The 22310-nt window shown below is 35.8% G+C and overlaps 1 protein-coding gene across 5 annotated transcripts in view; it reads left to right on the top strand.

The window, feature by feature from the left end:
* The window catches only part of COL24A1 (collagen type XXIV alpha 1 chain), a 395660-nt gene that overhangs the window by 286389 nt on the left and 86961 nt on the right, over positions 1 to 22310 (top strand). For 4 of the 5 annotated variants that reach the window (XR_006383188.1, XM_044238615.1, XM_044238616.1 and 1 more), the window contains 5 exons: positions 299 to 352; positions 2467 to 2574; positions 5747 to 5800; positions 6057 to 6110; positions 6741 to 6797. Coding sequence is in view for 4 of the 5 variants with exons in the window: in XM_044238615.1 (XP_044094550.1) it covers positions 299 to 352; positions 2467 to 2574; positions 5747 to 5800; positions 6057 to 6110; positions 6741 to 6797 (327 nt within the window). In the remaining variant the exon portion in view is untranslated. The remainder of the gene's footprint in view (positions 1 to 298; positions 353 to 2466; positions 2575 to 5746; positions 5801 to 6056; positions 6111 to 6740; positions 6798 to 22310) is intronic. The other variant, XM_044238617.1, reaches the window with a different exon arrangement.

The raw sequence follows: 22310 nt of genomic DNA, 5'->3' as shown, positions 1-22310 counted from the left end.
GTCGTGATCCCAGGGTTGAGAGATGGAACCCACATGGGGCTAGGCATTTGGTGCAGAATCTGCTTGAGATTCTTTTCCCTAGCTCTCTTGCCCTCCCCCGACTCGTGCATGCATGCTGTCTCTAAAATAAATAAATAAAATCTTTAAAAATAAATGCACAAGAACAATATTTATTGTTGAAAACAATCCTCATTTTTACATAGTGTTCAATTCAGTGATTATGTGATGTAAGTATTTAAACACTCCTATCTAGTCCTTTCCTTAACAGTTTATTTTCTTTTTTATATTGAATATCCAGGGACCTGAAGGAATTGTGGGAATTCCAGGACAAAGAGGTCGTCCCGGGAAAAAGGTAATTTTTTTAACATCTTTTTATGTTTTTTTTTAACTTTTTTTTTTTTACATCTTTTTCTGGCACATCTTTCTTCTGATGTGCCCCAAGTTCCATAGGATGCTGTGATGTTTTTATTTGCACTAGATATAAAGTAATAAAGAATTATATATTGATCTTAAAAGGCATGTTTGTATAAATTAATATTTAACTCTACTTAGGAGTACCCCTCACCTTAATTATTTAAAGACAAATTTCCTACTTTGTAGTTTCTATAAAGATCTTTGCTTTTCCTTCTCCTGTTTGCAAAAATTTAGTAGACTATGGGCAGGAAAAAAGAAAAGGAAAACACTATACCATTTGTGGTAACGATTGATTTTAGCTTTCCCATATATTGAGTAAGAAACACAAATCAAGAATGTGGTTTATTTGTTTCTTTTATATTTTACTAAAAGATGATATATTTATAAGATATTAGAATGTTATAATGAAAAATTCATCTCTGTATGGGGTCAATAATTTATTCAACTATTGGTGAGACAGAAATGATTTTCTTAATTCTACCACAGCAGTTCTAAATATATTACTATACTTAGCTTCAAATCACACCATATCTAGTTCCCAAAGTCTAATTTCAACATTTCTGCTAATATATACTCACTCTATCTTTGTCATAAGGTAGGGACAGTATAAGTGAGAATAAAAGATAAAGAAAAAAATGAATGAGGTAAATTTTAGTAGCCATTCTTTTTCTTTTTTTGTGTGTGTGTTTCCAGTTTTTTTTTTTAAATCTAGTTAATTAACATAGTGTGATACTAGTTTCAGGAGTAGAATTCAGTGATTCATCTCTGATATACTTAGTAACTATTCTTGCCTATGAAAATAACCCCAATATTTGAAGTCTCTTTTCATCATACATAATGTTATATCTAAAATCAACATTAGGAGTAGGACAGTGTAAGTCCTTACAATAACCTGCACCCCTGGGAATTATTATGACTACCAAAAACTTCCTGACTGTGATCAGAATCTAATCTTTCTTTTTATCTACTTGAATGTCAATAATAGAACAGATTGGTTCCCACTTTCAGAAAACGAATTATAGTACTTAAAGTTGCTTCAAAGCAGCTGTATTTTGGTGGTAGAGAATGATCAGTCAGCTTAATGGAAAACATAAAGCAACTAACTAATTTTTAAAAGGATGCAAAATTATATAAAAAATATTATTGATTTTAAAAATTATGGATTTTAAAGGCAGACTCAAAACCAGTGAATGATGATTATGAATATATAGAACCGTACACTGGAAACTTTGCATTAAAGAGATCTTTGTGGCATCGAAGTTGTCTATAGAAACAGGATTCTCATAGGGCCTGTGTTTTCTCATGGTATCAAGAAATACATGCATGCATGAGAACATACGTACATAGCAAACTTCAAGATAAAAAACTTATTTGTAATTCAGCATGAACACCAGATCTCCCCTGGGTGTTTAACCAAAATTGTTTTTATTTTATTTTATTTTTATTTTTATTTTATTTTTATTTTATTTTATTTTATTTTATTTTTTCAGTGTTCCAAGATTCATTGTCCATGCACCACACCCAGTGTTCCATGCAATACTTGTCCCCCTCATTACCCACCACCAGGCTCACCCATACCCCCATCCTCCTCCCCACCAAAACGCTTGGTTGTTTCTCAGAGTCCACATTCTCACATGGTTTGCCTCACCCTCCAATTTCCCCCAATTTTCTTTTCCTTTCTTTCCCCTAATGTCCTCCATGTTATTCCTTATTCTCCACAAGTAAGTAAAACCATATGATAATCGCCAAACTGTGGAAAGAGCCAAGATGTCCTTCAATAGATGAATGGATAAAGAAGATGTGATTCATATATACCAAAATTGTTTTTTAAATGTTCTTTCTCCTAAATTACTTTAAGTTATATCTTTAGGATAACCTAGGTAGTGATGTTATTATTGTCAGTGATGGTCTCTACTACTATTAAGTTAAAGCAAAGTTACTCTTTACTTACGGAATGACGTCTGGTGTCATTCCAGGTATATGATATACTTAATTCATCTAAGTAAAAATTTGTTTTTTCTCACTTTTCTCTCTTACTAATGACATCCACAGGGTGATAAAGGACAAATAGGGTCCACAGGAGAAATTGGAAGCAGAGGTGCTCCTGGACAAATGGGGGAAAGTGGTCCTAAGGGTGCCAGAGGAACTAGAGGTGCTGTGGTTAGTATCTGATTTGTTTCCAGACCTAAGTTCACTGTGGATGGAAAAGAAATGTATCCATGTCCTTAAAGTTTCATCCCTTGATTAATTTTACAGAGAAAGCAATAGTTCCATTGAAAATAATCTACCTCCATGGGCTGCGGAGAATTGTAAGCATTCCACAGTACTTAAATGGCTTAGTGGTTTCTGGACACGGGAAAGGGAAAGAGGGGAAAAAAACTCAAAATGGAAATAAAATATGAAATGGAGTTTTTAAAAGATCAGATTATAACTCCTAACCTAAGTAAGAAAGTTTATATGCTTTACACTCAAAAATCAGAATTTAATATCTGTATAAAACTACACTTTCAGGATTGGCAAATTGCTTTGAAAAGTAGGTTTATTTAAAAATGAGTTTTCTTTATTAGCTTGGGCTCCAAATGCTTATCTGGAGATTTTTTTTTAACCAGTTGTGATCAATATCTATAACATCTAATATTTAATCTTTCACATGCATTTTATATGATGTTGGAAACAAGGGTAGCGTGGTACTTCTGAACCAATAATAGCAACATTGTAGTGCTAATATATTTGGACCTGTTCAGAAAGTCCTAGCAGAAGAGATGCAGAATATTTGTGATTTAGTGTTTAGTGTTTTTACTGTTTTGTAAGTTTGTATACAAAATGCATATATATTTCCTACTCTCCATGAAATTTCACAAATGCTAGACTTTTACCGAGGCCTTCTTGAGAGCATTGCATAATCCATCTGTTGTCTCAGAACAAAGTTCTGAGAAAGTTTGTCTCAGGCTTATTTTATATATTCATCATACTACTTGAAGACTTTCTTACTTCTTTTTATTTAAATCACTAGTATTTCTCTGTTTTTTGCTTATATATTTAAAAACTTTATATAATATGATGAATTTGCAATGAACATCAGAATTAATCTGGAGTCTTGCCATCAAAGTAGGCTCCTACTTTGGATTTTGTCTAAAAAGAATATTCACTTTTTAAATGTTGACACGTATTTAACCTTCCCAGAGGTTCCGTCAAAGTAACTCTCCCACTACCGGTACTTCCTGTTAATCCTTTTGATGTTTGACAGTCTGATAAATGAAAAAGTGTGTCTCATTTTCTTTCTATTTACGTTTCCCTGATTGCAGTTAAGTAATTTGTATTTTTTTCTGGAAATTGCCTTTTCATATGCACTTTACATGATTTATATCAGGTTTTTTCTTATTGACCTGCAATAATGCCTTATATATTTTAGATAATATATTTTGTTAAATGTATTATGAGATATATTACAAATATATTTCCCTTTCTGTCATTTATCTTTTAATATTGTTTGTGAAATCTTTTGCTGGACAGAAGGTTAATTATATAATCATATTTGTCAGTTTTTTACTTTACAGTTGAGGTTTTATTTCTTCATAAGAAATCCCTTTCCTACCTAAATTATATAAAAATACTCTTCCATATCCTTTTTAAAATACTTTTATGGCTTTATTTTTAACCCCTAACCTATATGAAGTTCATTTCTTTGCTATGAAATAAGTTGTAAAGAACTGATTTTCTCTTTTCCAACTTGATATTCAGTTGTCTCAAATCATTTAATGAACAATCTATTTCCCCCTTTTCTGAAATACTACCCTTACCATAAACTGAACTCTCAAATATTTATTGGCCTGTTTTCATTCTCTCTGTTTTCCTCTGTCCATCTGTTAGTCTGTTCTTAGGTCCAATACCACACCATTTAAATTACTATACTATTACAGTATTTTTTGAGATCTCTCAGGGCAAGTACTCCATAATTCATTTTTCTAAAAAGTTCGGCTCTTCCATGTGAACTTTAAACTCAGCTCTTCAAGTTCCTTTAATATTGAATCTTTCAGTAGATAAGCACTATATGTCTTTCCATTTACTTATATCTTTTTACATATGCTTTAATAAAGTTTTGTTATTTCATTCTGTTATTACCTCTGTCTCATTAGGTATTTTTGTTCATTTCTTATGGACTTTATGATTTATAATACAGTCCTCTTTTCCATTATATCATCTTATAGATGCTGTTTAAGATATCTATTTACTTTACTATTTTTATTTTTTTTTTGCTTTTATGTATTTTTTTTCCAATTTATTTATTTTCAGAAAAACAGTACTCATTATTTTTTCACCACACCCAGTGCTCCATGCAAGCCGTGCCCTCTAAAATACCCACCACCTGGTACCCCAACCTCCCACCCCCCCACCACTTCAAACCCCTCAGATTGTTTTTCAGAGTCCATAGTCTCTCATGGTTCACCTCCCCTTCCAATTTACCCAAAATACTATTTTTATTTTATATCCACTTTAATGCTAGGTGGTTCTCATGGTTCTTTGGTTAAATAATCATATTTAGAACTTCTGGTCATCTGATATTTGGTTAGGCATATCCCTATTCTGTTCCTTAATTTTCTCATCTTCTGTTTAGTTTCAAACACAAATAGGAGAGTTGGTGTGGAAACTTTTTAATAGTATGAAGCATAAGACAATTTTAGGATTATTATTTTTGCTCTTTTCAGTTGTGTGAGTCACATTTTCAGTATTTTATGGCATTTACTAATTAGTCTTTAATTTATATGGTATCCTCATCTGCAAAATATTGAGAAGGAAAACAATAATGGAATGCTTATTGCACATAAGTTGTCAATCACTTCTATTTTAACAAGTTTGACCGGAGCTGAAACTTTGTTCATCAAAGCATCTGAAACTACCAATGAATATGTTTTCCTTGATCCCATCATAATAATACCAAAAACTATCAGGCTATATTCTAATATTCAATGATGCACATGTAGCATAAACTTTGACAGATACAAACTATATTTCCAAGAACTTATACAAACCTATTGTATTCTAATAACTAAATACTTTTCTTAATATGATTAAGAATATTCATTCCAGAAGTAAACTACAGGAACATTTTTTTAGTGGGAATTTTGTGGTTCAGAAGAAAAATAAAAGAATGCTATTTTTTTGTTTTCCCATTTCATACTAAGTAAAATATTATACCTCGAAAAATCTAAATTTTAAGTAGTAAGAGTACTAAATAAATAAATCAATAAACAAACAAATAAATAATAAGAGTGTAAGTTTAATGGTTGAAACAGTTGTTTGTTTTCTCTCTAATATTTACTTTGTTTTTTAGGGGCCTTTAGGATTGATGGGACCTGATGGAGAACCAGGAATTCCAGGATATAGGGTAATCATTTCTAATTGGAAATTAAAATGTGTGTATTACATGAAAATGGTTATATAAAGATGTCATCCTGATTATGCCAATTAAAATGAAATCTCACTGATAAACCTTTCTAATATATTTAGGCCTCAGCCCCCTAGACAGTGAATCTTGTTTTTCTTTCAGAATATTGCAATATCTAATAGCATGGCCTTGGTGGTGTTAGGTAGAACATGCACAAATGATGTGGAGAATGTCTGCTTACTTGTCCTTTTGTTAGGGCCATCAGGGTCAACCAGGACTCTCTGGCTTGCCAGGACCTAAAGGAGAAAAGGTATGTGTATATATTGACTTTTCAATTCTCGAATTAAATATTAAATTTTTGTGTTCTTTCTGAAAATATGCATGGAAACATTTTCATGGAACAAAAGAAACACTTACCAACTTGGGAAGTTTTGAAAATTCTAGAAGATAAATAATAAAGGACAAAAATGTAGATGTCATTAAATTTCTTCAATTGGTTGTTTCTAGATATTCATGAAATAATATATGTTAAAGCACTTTGCAATATGTAAAGCTTGGTAAAGTAAAATTAATTACTTATCAAAACAAACTATGAGACTACAGATTAAATGACTAACTAGTACATTTATACTTAAATTTTTTATGGATTAAGAATAACTACAATAGTACTCCTGTTGATTTACAATATCATTGGAAATCTGAAACTTTGAGTAAATTCCTAAACTGCTTTTTATGTAATTAAAGCAGATTGACTCTTCTTAGGACCTGTAGGAATCTCAACTGTATAAAATAGGCTATGCTAAGCTTTGTAGATAAAAGATTTCCATTTAAATAGATAAAGATTTTATATTTTATAACATATTAGACAATAATAGCCTGCATATTTCAAAGGTTATTTTATTAATTTGGTTTTGTTTATAAATCATTATCTTCATTACAGGGTTATCCAGGAGAAGATAGCACAGTATTGGGACCACCTGGGCCTCGAGGTGAACCAGTAGGTCTTTTTCTAAAATTATTTTGATGTTTCAAGATAAAATACAGTGAAGATAATAGATTCACAGCACCAATCACATCGTTTCAAGAGGTTTTATTTTGTTAGTTTCATAACATGACATAGACATAACATAGACATTTGTTAGTTTCGTAACACAGACATACACTATTTGTAGCTGTATAATCTAAACAAAAAATCTATTTACATTGAGGTCAAGATCCTTAGCATAATATATAGTCTTTAATACTGTGACTTTCCAAATCTAACTTTCCGCATTAAATGTATTCTAACAACGTTTTGCAGACATTATAAAATTGCTATATACCCTAGACATTTTAGGGCAGATATTTCTTCAATCATCAAATTCATATTTATTTCTAAGTGTCAAAAAAATCTGATCTGTGTACATTTTTACAGTAATTTACATGCAGTTACCAAGTGATTTAAGTTTTAAAATTGTCTAACCAGTTATTAGAACAAATATTCTTTAAAGATTCCTGATCTATAATCTTCTGATTCAGGATTTTACAAGATAACTTAATACTATTTTGAAAAGTAGCTATTGTAGTTTTGATTATCAAAATAACCACTTCTATATGCATGTTTGACTAAAAAAAATCTTAGAGGACATATTTAAATTAATTAGGTAAAATAAAATTGATCAGTTTATAGAAATAAATATAATTGGTTAGGGCACCTAGGTTGCTTGGTTGGTTAAGTGACTGCCTTCAACTTAGGTCATGATCCTGGAGCCCAAGGATCAAGTCCCCCATCAGGCTCCTTGCTCAGCGGGTGGTCTACTTCTCCCTCTGACCTTCTCCCCTCTCATGCTCTCTCTCTCGTGCGCTCTCTTTCAAGTAAATAAGTAAAATCTTTAAAAAATATATTTAACAAATAAATATAATTGGTTAAACTTTCCATTTTCCACAGATAAGATTTTAAAAAATCCTAAAGCAGAAGGATCACATTATGTAGTCATTTCTGATATTTTGATCTGGCTGTTTGGAGATGATTGAAAGTTATATTTTGTTTTAGAAATAAAGATTTTAGAATTATTTTGACTAAATCAAGCTAGCTCATACAGAGTCTCATCTTGCCTATAAGAATATATAAGGTTTTTATCAAATGGGCTCTAGTCTCGCTAAAGCCCTCAGGGGGAAAGTATGGAAATAATATAAAAACGTAAAGCAAATGGAAAAATATGGGCAAATGGTATATAACAGTGCTTGTTTTCCCCAGATTCAGGTATGCCAGGGTCAAAGAATGTCATTGAAATATAACAAATATATTAAAAGTCTAACATAAAATGCATCATTGTATCTATCTAGTGGACATAAGACAGATGTGAACCTAAACGAAGAATATTCTAAATCACTAATGCAGAGCCAGAGATTATTGTCTTTACATTATGTCAAATATCCTTATTCACATAGGAATAAGTTAAAATTTATCGATTAGTGGTCCATTATCAATTTTATGGTTTTGCCAAACATTTCGAGTTTCTTTACTCATATACAAAAAGTGCTTTTTCAAGTGTATTTTAGACTAAAAATTTGAACAGTTCATCATATCAAAGATTTTCTATTAGGAATGTTTGGCAAAAGTTAAGTGTAAGTTTATTAGTTTTGCCACTACCTTAAGGATTAAAATAAATAAATATGTTTTTATTAGGTTAATTTATATTGTAAAAATTTAGAAGTTCAGGGGTAACTGGGAGGCTCCATCAGTTAAGTATCTGACTCTAGAATTTTGGCTCAGGCCATTATCTCAGCGTCATGAGATCAAGTCCCATGTTAGGCTTCCCCCTCAGTGGGGAGTCTGCTTCTCTTTCTCTCCCTCTCCTTCTCCCACTTCACCACCCCCCACCTTCTCACACATGCTCTCTCTCTCTCTCTCTTTTTCTGTCTAAAAATAAATAAATCTTCTAAAAAATTTAGAAGTTCACAGATTAAGGAATAAACAATAGAATTTCTGATAAAGAATGATAAAGTAAGATTAGCTATTGGATACTTTTAAAAAAGATTTTATTTATTTAGAGAGAGAGAGCAGGGAGAGGAGCAACAGGAGAGGGAGAGAGAATCTCAAGCAGTCTCTATACTGAGCGCAGAGCTCCACACAGGGCTTACTCTTACTAACCAACCACTAACCAACACTCAACCAACTGATCCACCCAGGCGCCCGAGCTATTAAATACTTTCAAAAAGATCATTAAACAGTGTCTCCCAAAGCAGCTCCCATCCTGCCACACCCTGCAGGTATCCTTGTCCAGGCCTAGCATTCTCTAAAATAGTTCTTGTCCTAATACACCAAATAAGTGGCTTCAGCCTGAACCTGCACCCTTCCAGAGTGGCTCCTGACTGGGACAGGGGCAAGGCCAACCTAAAAATATGCCTATAACAGTTGTGGTCTGACCTCACAACCAGCCACACCAGGGGGTACCCCAGCCACAACAATGTGGTCAGTCACTGCAGCCATCTGGGCCAGGGGTCAGCCCCACTTAGCAACATGCCAGCAACAGTTGTGGCCAAGCCACAATAGGAGGGCACAGAAAGCCTACACAGGGCACACCTGGAGTACCCAGCTCTGGTGAGCAGGGGGAGTATGCTTCTCAGGCCCAACAGACAACTCATACATGAGGTCACTCTGTCAAGACCATGAGACATAGCTGATCTACCTAATACATAGAAACAAACAAAGTAAGTCTGTCCTAACAAGGAGACAGAGGAGTATGTTCTGAGCAAAAGAACAAGACAAATCAGAAAAAGAACCAAATGAAACAGAGATAAGAAATCTGCCTGATAAGGAGTTCAAAGTAGTGGTCATAAAGATGCTCACCAAACTTGACAGAAGAATAGATGAACAATGAGAGCTTCAACAAAGACATCAGAAAATATTAAAAAAAAAAAACCCAGAATGGAAGAATACAATAACTGAGATAAAAAAAAATACACTAGATGGAACAATGACAGATTAAAGGATACAGACAGATCAGCATTCTGGAGGACAAGATAGTAGAAGTCATCCAAACTGAATAGCAAAAAGAAAAAAGTTGGAAAAAAAAAAAGAATAGTTTAAGGAACCTCTGGGAATATATCCAGCATACAAAATCAACATAAGTCTTATAAATGGACCTTACAATAAAGAGTGTAACAAGACAAAAGGAAGAAATAATAGATGAAAACTTTCCAAACCTGGGGAAAGAAACAAACATCTAGCTGCAGTGTGCACAGAGAGCTCCAAAAAAGATGAATCCAAAGAGGTCCACACCAACAGAAAATAAGATGTCAAAATTAAATATAAAGAGAGAATCTTAAAACAGTAGGAGAAAAGCAACTGGTTACATTAACACCCATAGGACCATCAGGTCATTTTTCAGAAACTTTGCAGGCCAGAAAGGAGCAGCCTGATATACTCAAAGCACTGAAAGGAAAAAATCCCATGGCCAAGAATACACTCCCTGGCAAGATTATGATTCATAATTAAAGAGATAAGGAGTTTCACAGGCAAATGAAAGTTAAAGGAATCCATCGCCTTTAAACTGGACTTATGAGAAAGGTTAAAGGGACTTCTTTAAGTGGAAAAGAAAACACCATAACTAGAGATCCAAAAATTATGAAAGAAAAAGCAAACATAGCAAAGAGAGTGATTCAACCATTTATAAAGCTGGTAGGAACATTAAAAGACAAAAGTAGTAAAAACAGGGCACCTGGGTGGCACAGTTAGTTAAGTGTCTGATTTTTTTTAAAATTTTGGCTCAGGTCATGATCTCAGGGTCATGAGATTGAGCCCTGTGTTGGTCTCCATGTTAGGTATGGAGCATGCTTAATATTCTTTCTCTCCCCCATCTCCCTCTGGCTCCCCGCCCCCAAAAAAGATAGTAAAAACAACTGTATCTATAGTAATTACCTAAGGGATATACAAAATAAAATATGTAAATTATGACATCAAATACACAAAATGTGGGAAAAGGAAAATAAAAATGAAGGACTTTTTTGTTCTTATTCTTGAACTTAAGTGTTCTTGATGTTCTTGAACTTAATGTTCTTGAACTTAAGTGACTATCAACTTAAAATAGACTGCTAGGTACTATATTAGGTATTAAATATGAAACTCATAGAAACTACAAAACAAAAACCTATGATAGATTCACCAAAAAAATAAGAGAGAAAAGAATTCAAACATACCACTAAAGATGATCATCAAATCACAAGGGAAGAGAACAAGAGAATAGAAAAGAACTACAGATATAACCAGAAAACAATTAACAAAATGGCAGTAAGTACATATCTTTCAGTAATTACTTTAAATGTAAGTGGACTAAATGCTCCAATCAAAAGGCATTGGGTAACTGAATGGATAAGAAAAACAAGACCCATCTATGTGCTCCTACAAGAGACTCACTTCATACCTAAAAACACACATGGATTGAAAATGAAAGGATGGAAAAGAAAATATTCCATTCAAATGGAAATGAAAAAAACCTGGGTAACATACTTATACCAGATAAAATAGACTTTGAAACAAAGATTGTAATGTGACATAAGGAAGGACATTACATAATGATAAAAGGATCAATTCAACTAGAAGATATAGCAATTATAAATATCTATGCAACCATCTTAGGAGCACCTAAACTTATAAAACAACTATTAACAGACATAAAGGGAAAAATCAACAGTAATACAAAAACAGTAGGGCACTTTAACCCTAACTTATATCTATGGATGGATAATCCATAAAGAAAATCACTAAGGAACAATAGCCTGAAACAACACTTTAGACCAGAGAGACCTAATGAATATATACAGAACATTCCATTCAAAAACAGCAGAATACTCGTTCTTCTGAAGTGCACATGGAGCATTCTCTAGGTTAGATCACATGCTGGGTCACAAGGCAAATCAATAAATTTAAGATAGATGAAATCATATCAAGCCTCTTTTCTGATTACAATACTATGAAACTAGAAATAAATACCAAGGGAAAAAACTGGGAAAAAGCACAAGCACGTGGAAGCTAAACAACATGCTACTAACCAAATGAGGGATCAATGAAGAATTAAAGAGGAAATCAAAAAATACCTGAAGAAAATTGAAAATAAAAACAGTATCCCCCAGTCTACTAAATACAGTTATATGTCAATAAAATAAGCAACCTAGAAGAAATGGATGAATTCCTAAACATGTATAATCTTCCAAGACTGAATCAGCAAGGAATAGAAATTTGAACAGGCCCATTACTAATAATGAGAATGACTCAGTAATCAAAAAAACTTCCAATAAACCAAAGTCCAAAACCAGACAGCTTCACAGGTGAATTCTACCATATGTATAAAGAAGCATTAATACTTATACTTTTCAAACTACTCAAAAATAAAAAAAATTAGAGGAAGGAATGCTTTCAAATTCATTCTGTGAAGCTAGCATTATCCTGATACCAAAACCAGATAAAAGGCAGTACAAAAAATAAAATTAAATTAAATTAAAAAGAAAAGGAAGGAAGGAAGAAAATTGCAGGCCAATATCATAGATGAACATGGAACGTAGATGCAAGAACATAATGCAGAAATCCTTTACAAAATATTAGCAAACAGAATTCAGCAATACATTAAGAAGATCTTATACCACAATCAAGTAAGATTTATTCCAGGGATGCAAGGATGGTTCAGTATTTCAAATCAACTTGATACACATATTAACAAAATGCAAGATACGGTGTCTGGGTGGCTCAGTTAAGTGTCTGCCTTCAGCTCAGGTCATGACCCCAGAGTCCTGGGATCAAGACCCACTTCAGGCTCCCTCCTCAGCAGAGAGCCTGCTTCTCCCTTTCCCTCTGCTGCTTCCCCTCCTTGTGCTCTCTCTCTTTCTGCCAAATAAATAAATAAAATCTTTACCCAAAAAATGGAGGATAAAAATCATATGATCCTCTCAACAGATGCAGAAAAGCATTTGACAAAATTCAACATCCACTTATGATGAAAACTCTCAATAAATACCTCAATGTAAGAAAGGGCATATAAGACAAATTCACAACTAACATCATACTCAGTGGTGAAAGCTGAAGCTTTTCCTCTAACATCAGGAACAATAGAAAGATGCCTACTCTCACCACTTCTATTCAATACAGTTCTAGAAATCCTAGCCATAGCAATCAAAGAAGAAAAAGAAAGAAAAAATATCCACATTGGTAAAACAAAAGTAAAACTGTCAATATTTGCAGGTGACATTGTACTATAAATGGAAAATAAATATTTCCCAAAAAGCTATTACAACTCCTAAATTAATTGAATAAAGTTTCAGGATACAAAATTAATATGCAGAAAACTACTGCATTTCCATATAGTAATAACAAACTATCAGAAGAAGAAATTAAGAAAACAATCCCACCCACAAATTGAGTCAAAAATAATAAAATCTCTAGAAATAAGTTTAACCAAGGAGGTAAAAGACCTATATTCTGGAAACTGTAAGACATTGATGAAAGAACTAGAAATGACAAAAAACCATGTTCATGGGTTGGAAGAATTAATATGGTTAAGATGTTCATACTATCCAAAGAAGCCTATAGATGCAATACAATTCCTAGCAAAATTCCAACAGAGTTTTTCATAGAGCTAGAACAAATGACCCTAAAACTTGTATGGAATGACAAGACCCTAAATAGCCAAAACAATCTTGAGAAAGAAGAACAAAGCTGTAGGTATCATGCTGCCTGATTCAAGGCTGTGGTTATCAAAACAGTACAGTACTGGCTGTGGTTATTGAAACAGTACAGTACGGGCACAAAAATACATACATATATCAATGGAACAGAATAGAGAGCCCAGAAATAAACACACTTCTACGATCAATTAATCTATGACAAAAGTGGCAAGAATATACAGTGGGAGAAAGATAGTCTTTTCCATAAATAATGTTGGAAAAACCGGACAATACATGTGGAAGAGTGAAACTGGACCACCTTTTCCCACTATGTACAAAAATAAACTAAAAATGAATTAAAGGCCTAAGTATAAGACCAGAAGTCATAAGAATTCCAAAAGAAAACAGGAATAAACTCTTGCACATCAGTCTTAGGAATATTTTTTGGGATCTCTCTCCTCAGGCAAAGGCAATAGAAGCAAAAATAAATAGTTGTTCTTTTATCCATTTTGAGTTTATGTTTGTGTACAGGGTAAGAGAATGGTTGAGTTTCATTCTTCTACATATAGCTGTCCAGTTTTCCCAGCACCATTTATTGAAGAGACTGTCTTTTTTCCACTGTATATTTTTTCCTGTTTTGTAGAAGATTATTTGACCATAGCATTGAGGGTCCATATCTGGGCTCCCTACTCTGTTCCACTGGTCTTTGTGTCTGTTTTTATGCCAGTACCATGCTGTCTTGGTGATCACAGCCAGTACCATGCTGTCTTGGTGATCACAGCTTTGTAGTAAAACTTGAAAGGTAACGTGATGCCTACTGCCAGTTTTATTTTTGTTTTTCAACATTTCCTTAGTGATTCGGTGTCTCTTCTGATTCCATACGAATTTTAGGATTATTTGCTCCAGCTCTTTGAAAAATACCAGTGGAATTTTGATCGGAATGGCATTAGAAGTATAGATTGCTCTAGGCAGTATAGACATTTTAACAATGTTTATTCTTCTGATCCAAGAGCATGGGATGGTCTTCCATCTTTTTGTGTTTTCTTCAATTTCTTTCATGAGTGTTCTGTAGTTCCTCGAGTACAGTTCCTGTACCTCTTTGGTTAGGTTTACTCCCAGGTATCTTATGGTTCTTGGTGCTATAGTAAATGGAATTAATTCTCTAATTTCCCTTTCTGTGTTTTCATTTTTAGTGTATAAGAAAGCAACTGGTTTCTGTACATTGATTTTGTATCCTGCCACGTTGCCGAATTGCTGTATGAGTTCTAGTAGTTTGGGGGTGGAGTCTTTTGGGTTTTCCATATAAAGAATCATGTCATCTGCGAAGAGAGAGAGTTTGACTTCTTCATTGCCAATTTGGATACCTTTTATTTCTCTTTGTTGTCTGATTGCTGTTGCTAGGACTTCTAATACTATGTTGAACAAGAGTGGTGAGAGTGGGCATCCTTGTCGTGTTCCTGATCTCAACGGGAAGGCTGCAAGCTTTTTCCCATTGAGGATGATATTTGCTGTGGATCTTTCATAGATAGATTTTATGAAGTTCAGGAATGTTCCCTCTATTCCTATACTTTGAAGTGTTTTAATCAGGAACAGATGCTGATTTTTGTCAAATGCTTTTTCTGCATCAATTGAGAGGACCATTTGGTTCTTCTCTCTTCTCTTACTAATTTGTTCTATCACATTGATTGATTTGTAAATGTTGAACCATTCTTGTAACCCAGGGATGAATCCCACCTGGTCATGGTGGATAATCTTTTTTTTTTTTTTTTAATTTTTTTATTTATTTACTTTCCAATTTATTTATTTTCACAAAAACAGTATTCATTATTTTTTCACCACACCCAGTGCTCCATGCAAGCTGTGCCCTCTATAATACCCACCACCTGGTACCCCAACCTCCCACCCCCCCCGCCACTTCAAACCCCTCAGATTGTTTTTCAGAGTCCATAGTCTCTCATGGTTCATCTCCCCTTCCAATTTACCCAAAAGCACATACCCTCCCCAATGTCCATAACCCTACCCCAATTCTCCCAACCCCCCTCCCCCCAGCAACCCACAGTTTGTTTCATGAGATTAAGAGTCACTTATGGTTTGTCTCCCTCCCTATCCCATCTTGTTTCATGGATTCTTCTCCTACCCACTTAAGCCCCCATGTTGCATCACCACTCCCTCATATCAGGGAGATCATATGATAGTTGTCTTTCTCCGCTTGACTTATTTCGCTAAGCATGATACGCTCTAGTTCCATCCATGTTGTCGCAAATGGCAAGATTTCGTTTCTTTTGATGGCTGCATAGTATTCCATTGTGTATATATACCACATCTTCTTTATCCATTCATCTGTTGATGGACATCTAGGTTCTTTCCATAGTATGGCTATTGTGGACATTGCTGCTATAAACATTCAGGTGCACGTGCCCCTTTGGATCACTACGTTTGTATCTTTAGGGTAAATTCCCAGTAGTGCAATTGCTGGGTCATAGGGCAGTTCTATTTTCAACATTTTGAGGAACCTCCATACTGTTTTCGAGAGTGGTTGCACCAGCTTGCATTCCCACCAACAGTGTAGGAGGGTTCCCCTTTCTCCGCATCCTCTCCAGCATCTGTCATTTCCTGACTTGTTGATTTTAGCCATTCTGACTGGTGTGAGATGATATCTCATTGTGGTTTTGATTTGTATTTCCCTGATGCCGAGTGATATGGAGCACTTTTTCATGTGTCTGTTGGCCATCTGGATGTCTTCTTTGCAGAAACGTCTGTTCATGTCCTCTGCCCATTTCTTGAATGGATTATTTGTTCTTTGGGTGTTGAGTTTGTTAAGTTCTTTATAGATTTTGGACACTAGTCCTTTATCTGATATGTCGTTTGCAAATATCTTCTCCCATTCTGTCAGTTGTCTTTTGGTTTTGTTAACTGTTTCCTTTGCTGTGCAAAAGCTTTTGATTTTGATGAAATCCCAAAAGTTCATTTTTGCCCTTGCTTCCCTTGCCTTTGGCGATGTTCCTAGGAAGATGTTGCTGCAGCTGAGGTCGAAGAGGTTGCTGCCTGTGTTCTCCTCAAGGATTTTGATGGATTCCTTTCTCACATTGAGGTCCTTAATCCATTTTGAATCTATTTTTGTGTTTGGTGTAAGGAAATGGTCCAATTTCATTTTTCTGCACGTGGCTGTCCAATTTTCCCAACACCATTTATTGAAGAGGCTGTCTTTTTTCCATTGGACATTCTTTCCTGCTTTGTCGAAGATTAGTTGACCATAGAGTTGAGGGTCTATTTCTGGGCTCTCTATTCTGTTCCATTGGTCGATGTGTCTGTTTTTGTGCCAGTACCATGCTGTCTTGATGATGACAGCTTTGTAATAGAGCTTGAAGTCCGGAATTGTGATGCCACCAACTTTGGCTTTGTTTTTCAATATCCCTTTGGCTATTCGAGGTCTTTTCTGGTTCCATATAAATTTTAAAATTATTTGTTCCATTTCTTTGAAAAAGATGGATGGTACTTTGATAGGAATTGCATTAAATGTGTAGATTGCTTTAGGTAGCAAGGACATTTTCACAATATTTATTCTTCCAATCCAGGAGCATGGAACATTTTTCCATTTCTTTGTGTCTTCCTCAATTTCTTTCATGAGTACTTTATAGTTTTCTGAGTATAGATTCTTAGCCTCTTTGGTTAGGTTTATTCCTAGGTATCTTATGGTTTGGGGTGCAATTGTAAATGGGATTGACTCCTTAATTTCTCTTTCTTCTGTCTTGTTGTTGGTGTAGAGAAATGCAACTGATTTCTGTGCATTGATCTTATATCCTGACACTTTACTGAATTCCTGTATAAGTTCTAGCAGTTTTGGAGTGGAGTCTTTTGGGTTTTCCACATAGAGTATCATATCATCTGCGAAGAGTGATAGTTTGACTTCTTCTTTGCCGATTTGGAAGCCTTTAATTTCCTTTTGTTGTCTGATTGCTGAGGCTAGGACTTCTAGTACTATGTTGAATAGCAGTGGTGATAATGGACATCCCTGCCGTGTTCCTGATCTTAGTGGAAAAGCTTTCAGTTTTTCTCCATTGAGAATGATATTTGCAGTTGGTTTTTCATAGATGGCTTTGATGATATTGAGGTATGTGCCCTCTATCCCTACACTTTGAAGGGTTTTGATCAGGAAGGGATGCTGTACTTTGTCAAATGCTTTTTCAGCATCTATTGAGAGTATCATATGGTTCTTGTTCTTTCTTTTATTGATGTGTTGTATCACATTGACTGATTTGTGGATGTTGAACCAACCTTGCAGCCCTGGGATAAATCCCACTTGGTCGTGGTGAATAATCCTTTTAATGTACTGTTGAATCCTATTGGCTAGTATTTTGGTGAGAATTTTTGCATCTGTGTTCATCAAGGATATTGGTCTATAGCTCTCTTTTTTGATGGGATCCTTGTCTGGTTTTGGGATCAAGGTGATGCTGGCCTCATAAAATGAGTTTGGGAGTTTTCCTTCCATTTCTATTTTTTGGAACAGTTTCAGGAGAATAGGAATTAGTTCTTCTTTAAATGTTTGGTAGAATTCCCCCGGGAAGCCATCTGGCCCTGGGCTTTTGTTTGTTTGGAGATTTTTAATGACTGTTTCAATCTCCTTACTGGTTATGGGTCTGTTCAGGCTTTCTATTTCTTCCTGGTTCAATTTTGGTAGTTTATATGTTTCTAGGAATGCATCCATTTCTTCCAGATTGTCAAATTTGTTGGCGTAGAGTTGCTCATAGTATGTTCTTATAATAGTTTGTATTTCTTTGGTGTTAGTTGTGATCTCTCCTCTTTCATTCATGATTTTATTTATTTGGGTCCTTTCTCTTTTCTTTTTGATAAGTCTGGCCAAGGGTTTATCAATTTTATTAATTCTTTCAAAGAACCAGCTCCTAGGGGCACCTGGGTGGCTCAGTGGATTAAGCTGCTGCCTTCGGCTCAGGTCATGATCTCAGGGTCCTGGGATCGAGTCCCGCATCGGGCTCTCTGCTCAGCAGGGAGCCTGCTTCCTCCTCTCTATCTGCCTGCATCTCTGCCTGCTTGTCATCTCTCTCTGTCAAATAAATAAATAAAATCTTTAAAAAAAAAAAAAAAAAAGAACCAGCTCCTAGTTTCGTTGATTTGTTCTATTGTTTTTTTGGTTTCTATTTCATTGATTTCTGCTCTGATCTTTATGATTTCTCTTCTCCTGCTGGGCTTAGGGTTTCTTTCTTGTTCTTTCTCCAGCTCCTTTAGGTGTAGGGTTAGGTTGTGTACCTGAGACCTTTCTTGTTTCTTGAGAAAAGCTTGTACCGCTATATATTTTCCTCTCAGGACTGCCTTTGTTGTGTCCCACAGATTTTGAACCGTTGTATTTTCATTATCATTTGTTTCCATGATTTTTTTCAATTCTTCTTTAATTTCCCGGTTGACCCATTCATTCTTTAGAAGGATGCTGTTTAGTCTCCATGTATTTGGGTTCTTTCCAAACTTCCTCTTGTGGTTGAGTTCTAGCTTCAGAGCATTGTGGTCTGAAAATATGCAGGGAATGATCCCAATCTTTTGATACCGGTTGAGTCCTGATTTAGGACCGAGGATGTGATCTATTCTGGAGAATGTTCCATGTGCACTAGAGAAGAATGTGTATTCTGTTGCTTTGGGATGAAATGTTCTGAATATATCTGTGATGTCCATCTCATCCAGTGTATCATTTAAGGCCTTTATTTCCCTGTTGATCTTTTGCTTGGATGATCTGTCCATTTCAGTGAGGGGGGTGTTAAAGTCCCCTACTATTATTGTATTATTGTTGATGTGTTTCTTTGATTTTGTTATTAATTGGTTTATATAGTTTGCTGCGCCCACGTTGGGGGCATAGATATTTAAAATTGTTAGATCTTCTTGTTGGACAGAGCCTTTGAGTATGATATAGTGTCCTTCCTCATCTCTTATTATAGTCTTTGGCTTAAAATCTAATTGATCTGATATGAGGATTGCCACTCCTGCTTTTTTCTGATGTCCATTAGCATGGTAAATTCTTTTCCACCCCCTCACTTTAAGTCTGGAGGTGTCTTCAGGTTTAAAATGAGTTTCTTGGAGGCAACATATAGATGGGTTTTGTTTTTTTATCCATTCTGATACCCTGTGTCTTTTGATTGGGGCATTTAGCCCATTAACATTCAGGGTAACTATTGAGAGATATGATTTTAGTGCCATTGTATTGCCTGTAAGGTGACTGTTACTGTATTTTGTCTCTGTTCCTTTCTGATCTACCACTTGTAGGCTCTCTCTTTGCTTAGAGGACCCCTTTCAGTATTTCCTGTAGAGCTGGTTTGGTGTTTGCAAATTCTTTCAGTTTTTGTTTGTCCTGGAAGCTTTTAATCTCTCCTTCTATTTTCAATGATAGCCTAGCTGGATATAGTATTCTTGGCTGCATGTTTTTCTCGTTTAGTGCTCTGAAAATGTCATGCCAGCTCTTTCTGGCCTGCCAGGTCTCTGTGGATAAGTCAGCTGCCAATCTAATACTTTTACCATTGTATGTTACAGATTTCTTTTCCCGGGCTGCTTTCAGGATTTTCTCTTTGTCACTAAGGCTTGTAAATTTTACTATTAGGTGACGGGGTGTGGGCCTATTCTTATTGATTTTGAGGGGCGTTCTCTGAACCTCCTGAATTTTGATGCTCGTTCCCTTTGCCATATTGGGGAAATTCTCCCCAATAATTCTCTCCAGTACACCTTCTGCTCCCCTCTCTCTTTCTTCTTCTTCTGGAATCCCAATTATTCTAATGTTGTTTTGTCTTATGGTGTCACTTATCTCTCGAATTCTCCCCTCATGGTCCAGTAGCTGTTTGTCCCTCTTTTGCTCAGCTTCTTTATTCTCTGTCATTTGGTCTTCTATATCGCTAATTCTTTCTTCTGCCTCATTTATCCTAGCAGTGAGAGCCTCCATTTTTGATTGAACTTCATTAATAGCTTTTTTTATTTCAACTTGGTTAGATTTTAGTTCTTTTATTTCTCCAGAAAGGGCTTTTATATCTCTGGAGAGGGTTTCTCTAATATCTTCCATGCCTTTTTCAAGCCCGGCTATAACCTTGAGAATTGTCATTTTGAACTCTAGATCTGACATAGTACCAATGTCTGTATTGATTAGGTCCCTAGCCTTCGGTACTGCCTCTTGTTCTTTTTTTTGTTGTGAATTTTTCCGCCTTGTCATTTTGTCCAGCTAAGAGTATATGAAGGAGCAAGTAAAATACTAAAAGGGTGGCAACAATCACAGGAAAATATGCTTTAACCAAATCAGAAGAGATCCCAAATCGTGAGGGGGGATTTCTCCCCCCTCACGATTGGGTGAGGGATCTCCTCTGATTGGGATCTCCTTTGATTGGGATCTCCCAATCTCTTCTGATTGGGATCTCTTCTGATTTGGGGATAAAAAGAGGTTCAAAAAGAAAGAAAGAAAAAAAAGAAAAAAAGAATTAAAAAAAAGAGATTGAATTAAAAATTCAATCAAGAATTTAAAAAAGAATTAAGAAAAAAAAAGATTGAAGAGATTAGGATCTCTTCTGATTTGGGGATAAAAAGAGGTTCAAAAAGAAAGAAAGAAAAAAAAGAATTAAAAAAAAAGAAAATGAATAAAGGAAAGTATAAAAAAGAAAAAATATATATATTAGATAATCTAGTTAAAAAACGTTAAAAAAGAAAAGGGTAAAAGTTATAAAAAATTTTAGCAGAAGAAGAGAATAAAAAATGAAAAAGAAAAAATTAAATTAACTGCAAGACTAAAAAATCACAGGCAGAAAGCCATGAGTTCCGTGGTTTGTTTTCTCCTCCTCTGGAATTCTGCTGCTCTCTCCTTGGTATTGAAACTGCACTCCTTGGTAGGTGAACTTGGTCTTGCCTGGATTTCTTGTTGATCTTCTGGGGGAGGGGCCTGGTGTAGTGATTCTCAAGTGTCTTTGCCCCAGGCGGAATTACACCGCCCTTACCAGGGGCCGGGCTGAGTGACCTGCTCGGCTTTGCTTTCAGGAGCTTTTGTTCCCTGAGCGCTTTCCGTAGAGTTCCGGAGGACGGGAATACAAATGGCGGCCTCCTGGTCTCCGGCCCGGAGGAGCCGAGAGCCCAGGGCCCCGCTTCCCTGTGCGCCCTCAGCGAACAGCTCCTAGTAACTCGCGTCTGCCCAACCTCCGGCCGCGCTCCGAGCTCACCAAGCTTGCGACCGGTTCAAGGCAACTCCGAGCTGCGAGCTTACTGTCGACTCTGTCTCTGCAGCCGGCTTTCCCGTTCCAATATCCGCAAGCTCTGCGACACTCAGACACCCCCGATCCTTCTGTGACCCCGCGGGACCTGAGGTCACGCCGACCCCGTGTGGGCTTCGCCCCGGTTTAGCCTCCGGAGCGATGTCCCTCAGCGGAACAGACTTTTAAAAGTCCTGATTTTGTGCTCCGTTGCTCCGCCGCTTGCCGGGAGCCGGCCCCTCCCCCCGGGGTCTATCTTCCCGTCGCTTTGGATTTACTTCTCTGCCAGTCCTACCTTTCAGAAAGTGGTTGTTTTTCTGTTTCTAGGATTGCTGTTCTTCTTCTCTTCGATCTGCCGATGGATTTGCAGGTGTTTGCAATCTTTAGATAAGCTCTCTAGCTGATCTCCTGCTAGCTGAGGTAGTCTCAGCCTGCTACTTCTCCGCCATCTTGACTCCTCGGTGGATAATCTTTTTAATGCGCTGTTGGATCCTCTTTGCTAGGATCTTGTTGAGAATCTTAGCATCCATATTCATCAGTGATATTGGTCTGAAATTCTATTTGGTAGGGTCTTTGCCTGGTTTGGGAATCAGGGTAATGCTGGCTTCATAAAAAGAGTCTGGAAGTTTTCCTTCTGCTTTAATTTTTTGAAA

The sequence above is a fragment of the Neovison vison genome, chromosome 2 (genome assembly GCF_020171115.1).
Source record: "Neovison vison isolate M4711 chromosome 2, ASM_NN_V1, whole genome shotgun sequence".
NCBI classification, from domain to species: domain Eukaryota; kingdom Metazoa; phylum Chordata; class Mammalia; order Carnivora; family Mustelidae; genus Neogale; species Neogale vison.
The sequence above is the reverse complement of the archived record's forward strand: the minus strand, read 5'-3'. Positions and strand labels throughout refer to the sequence as shown.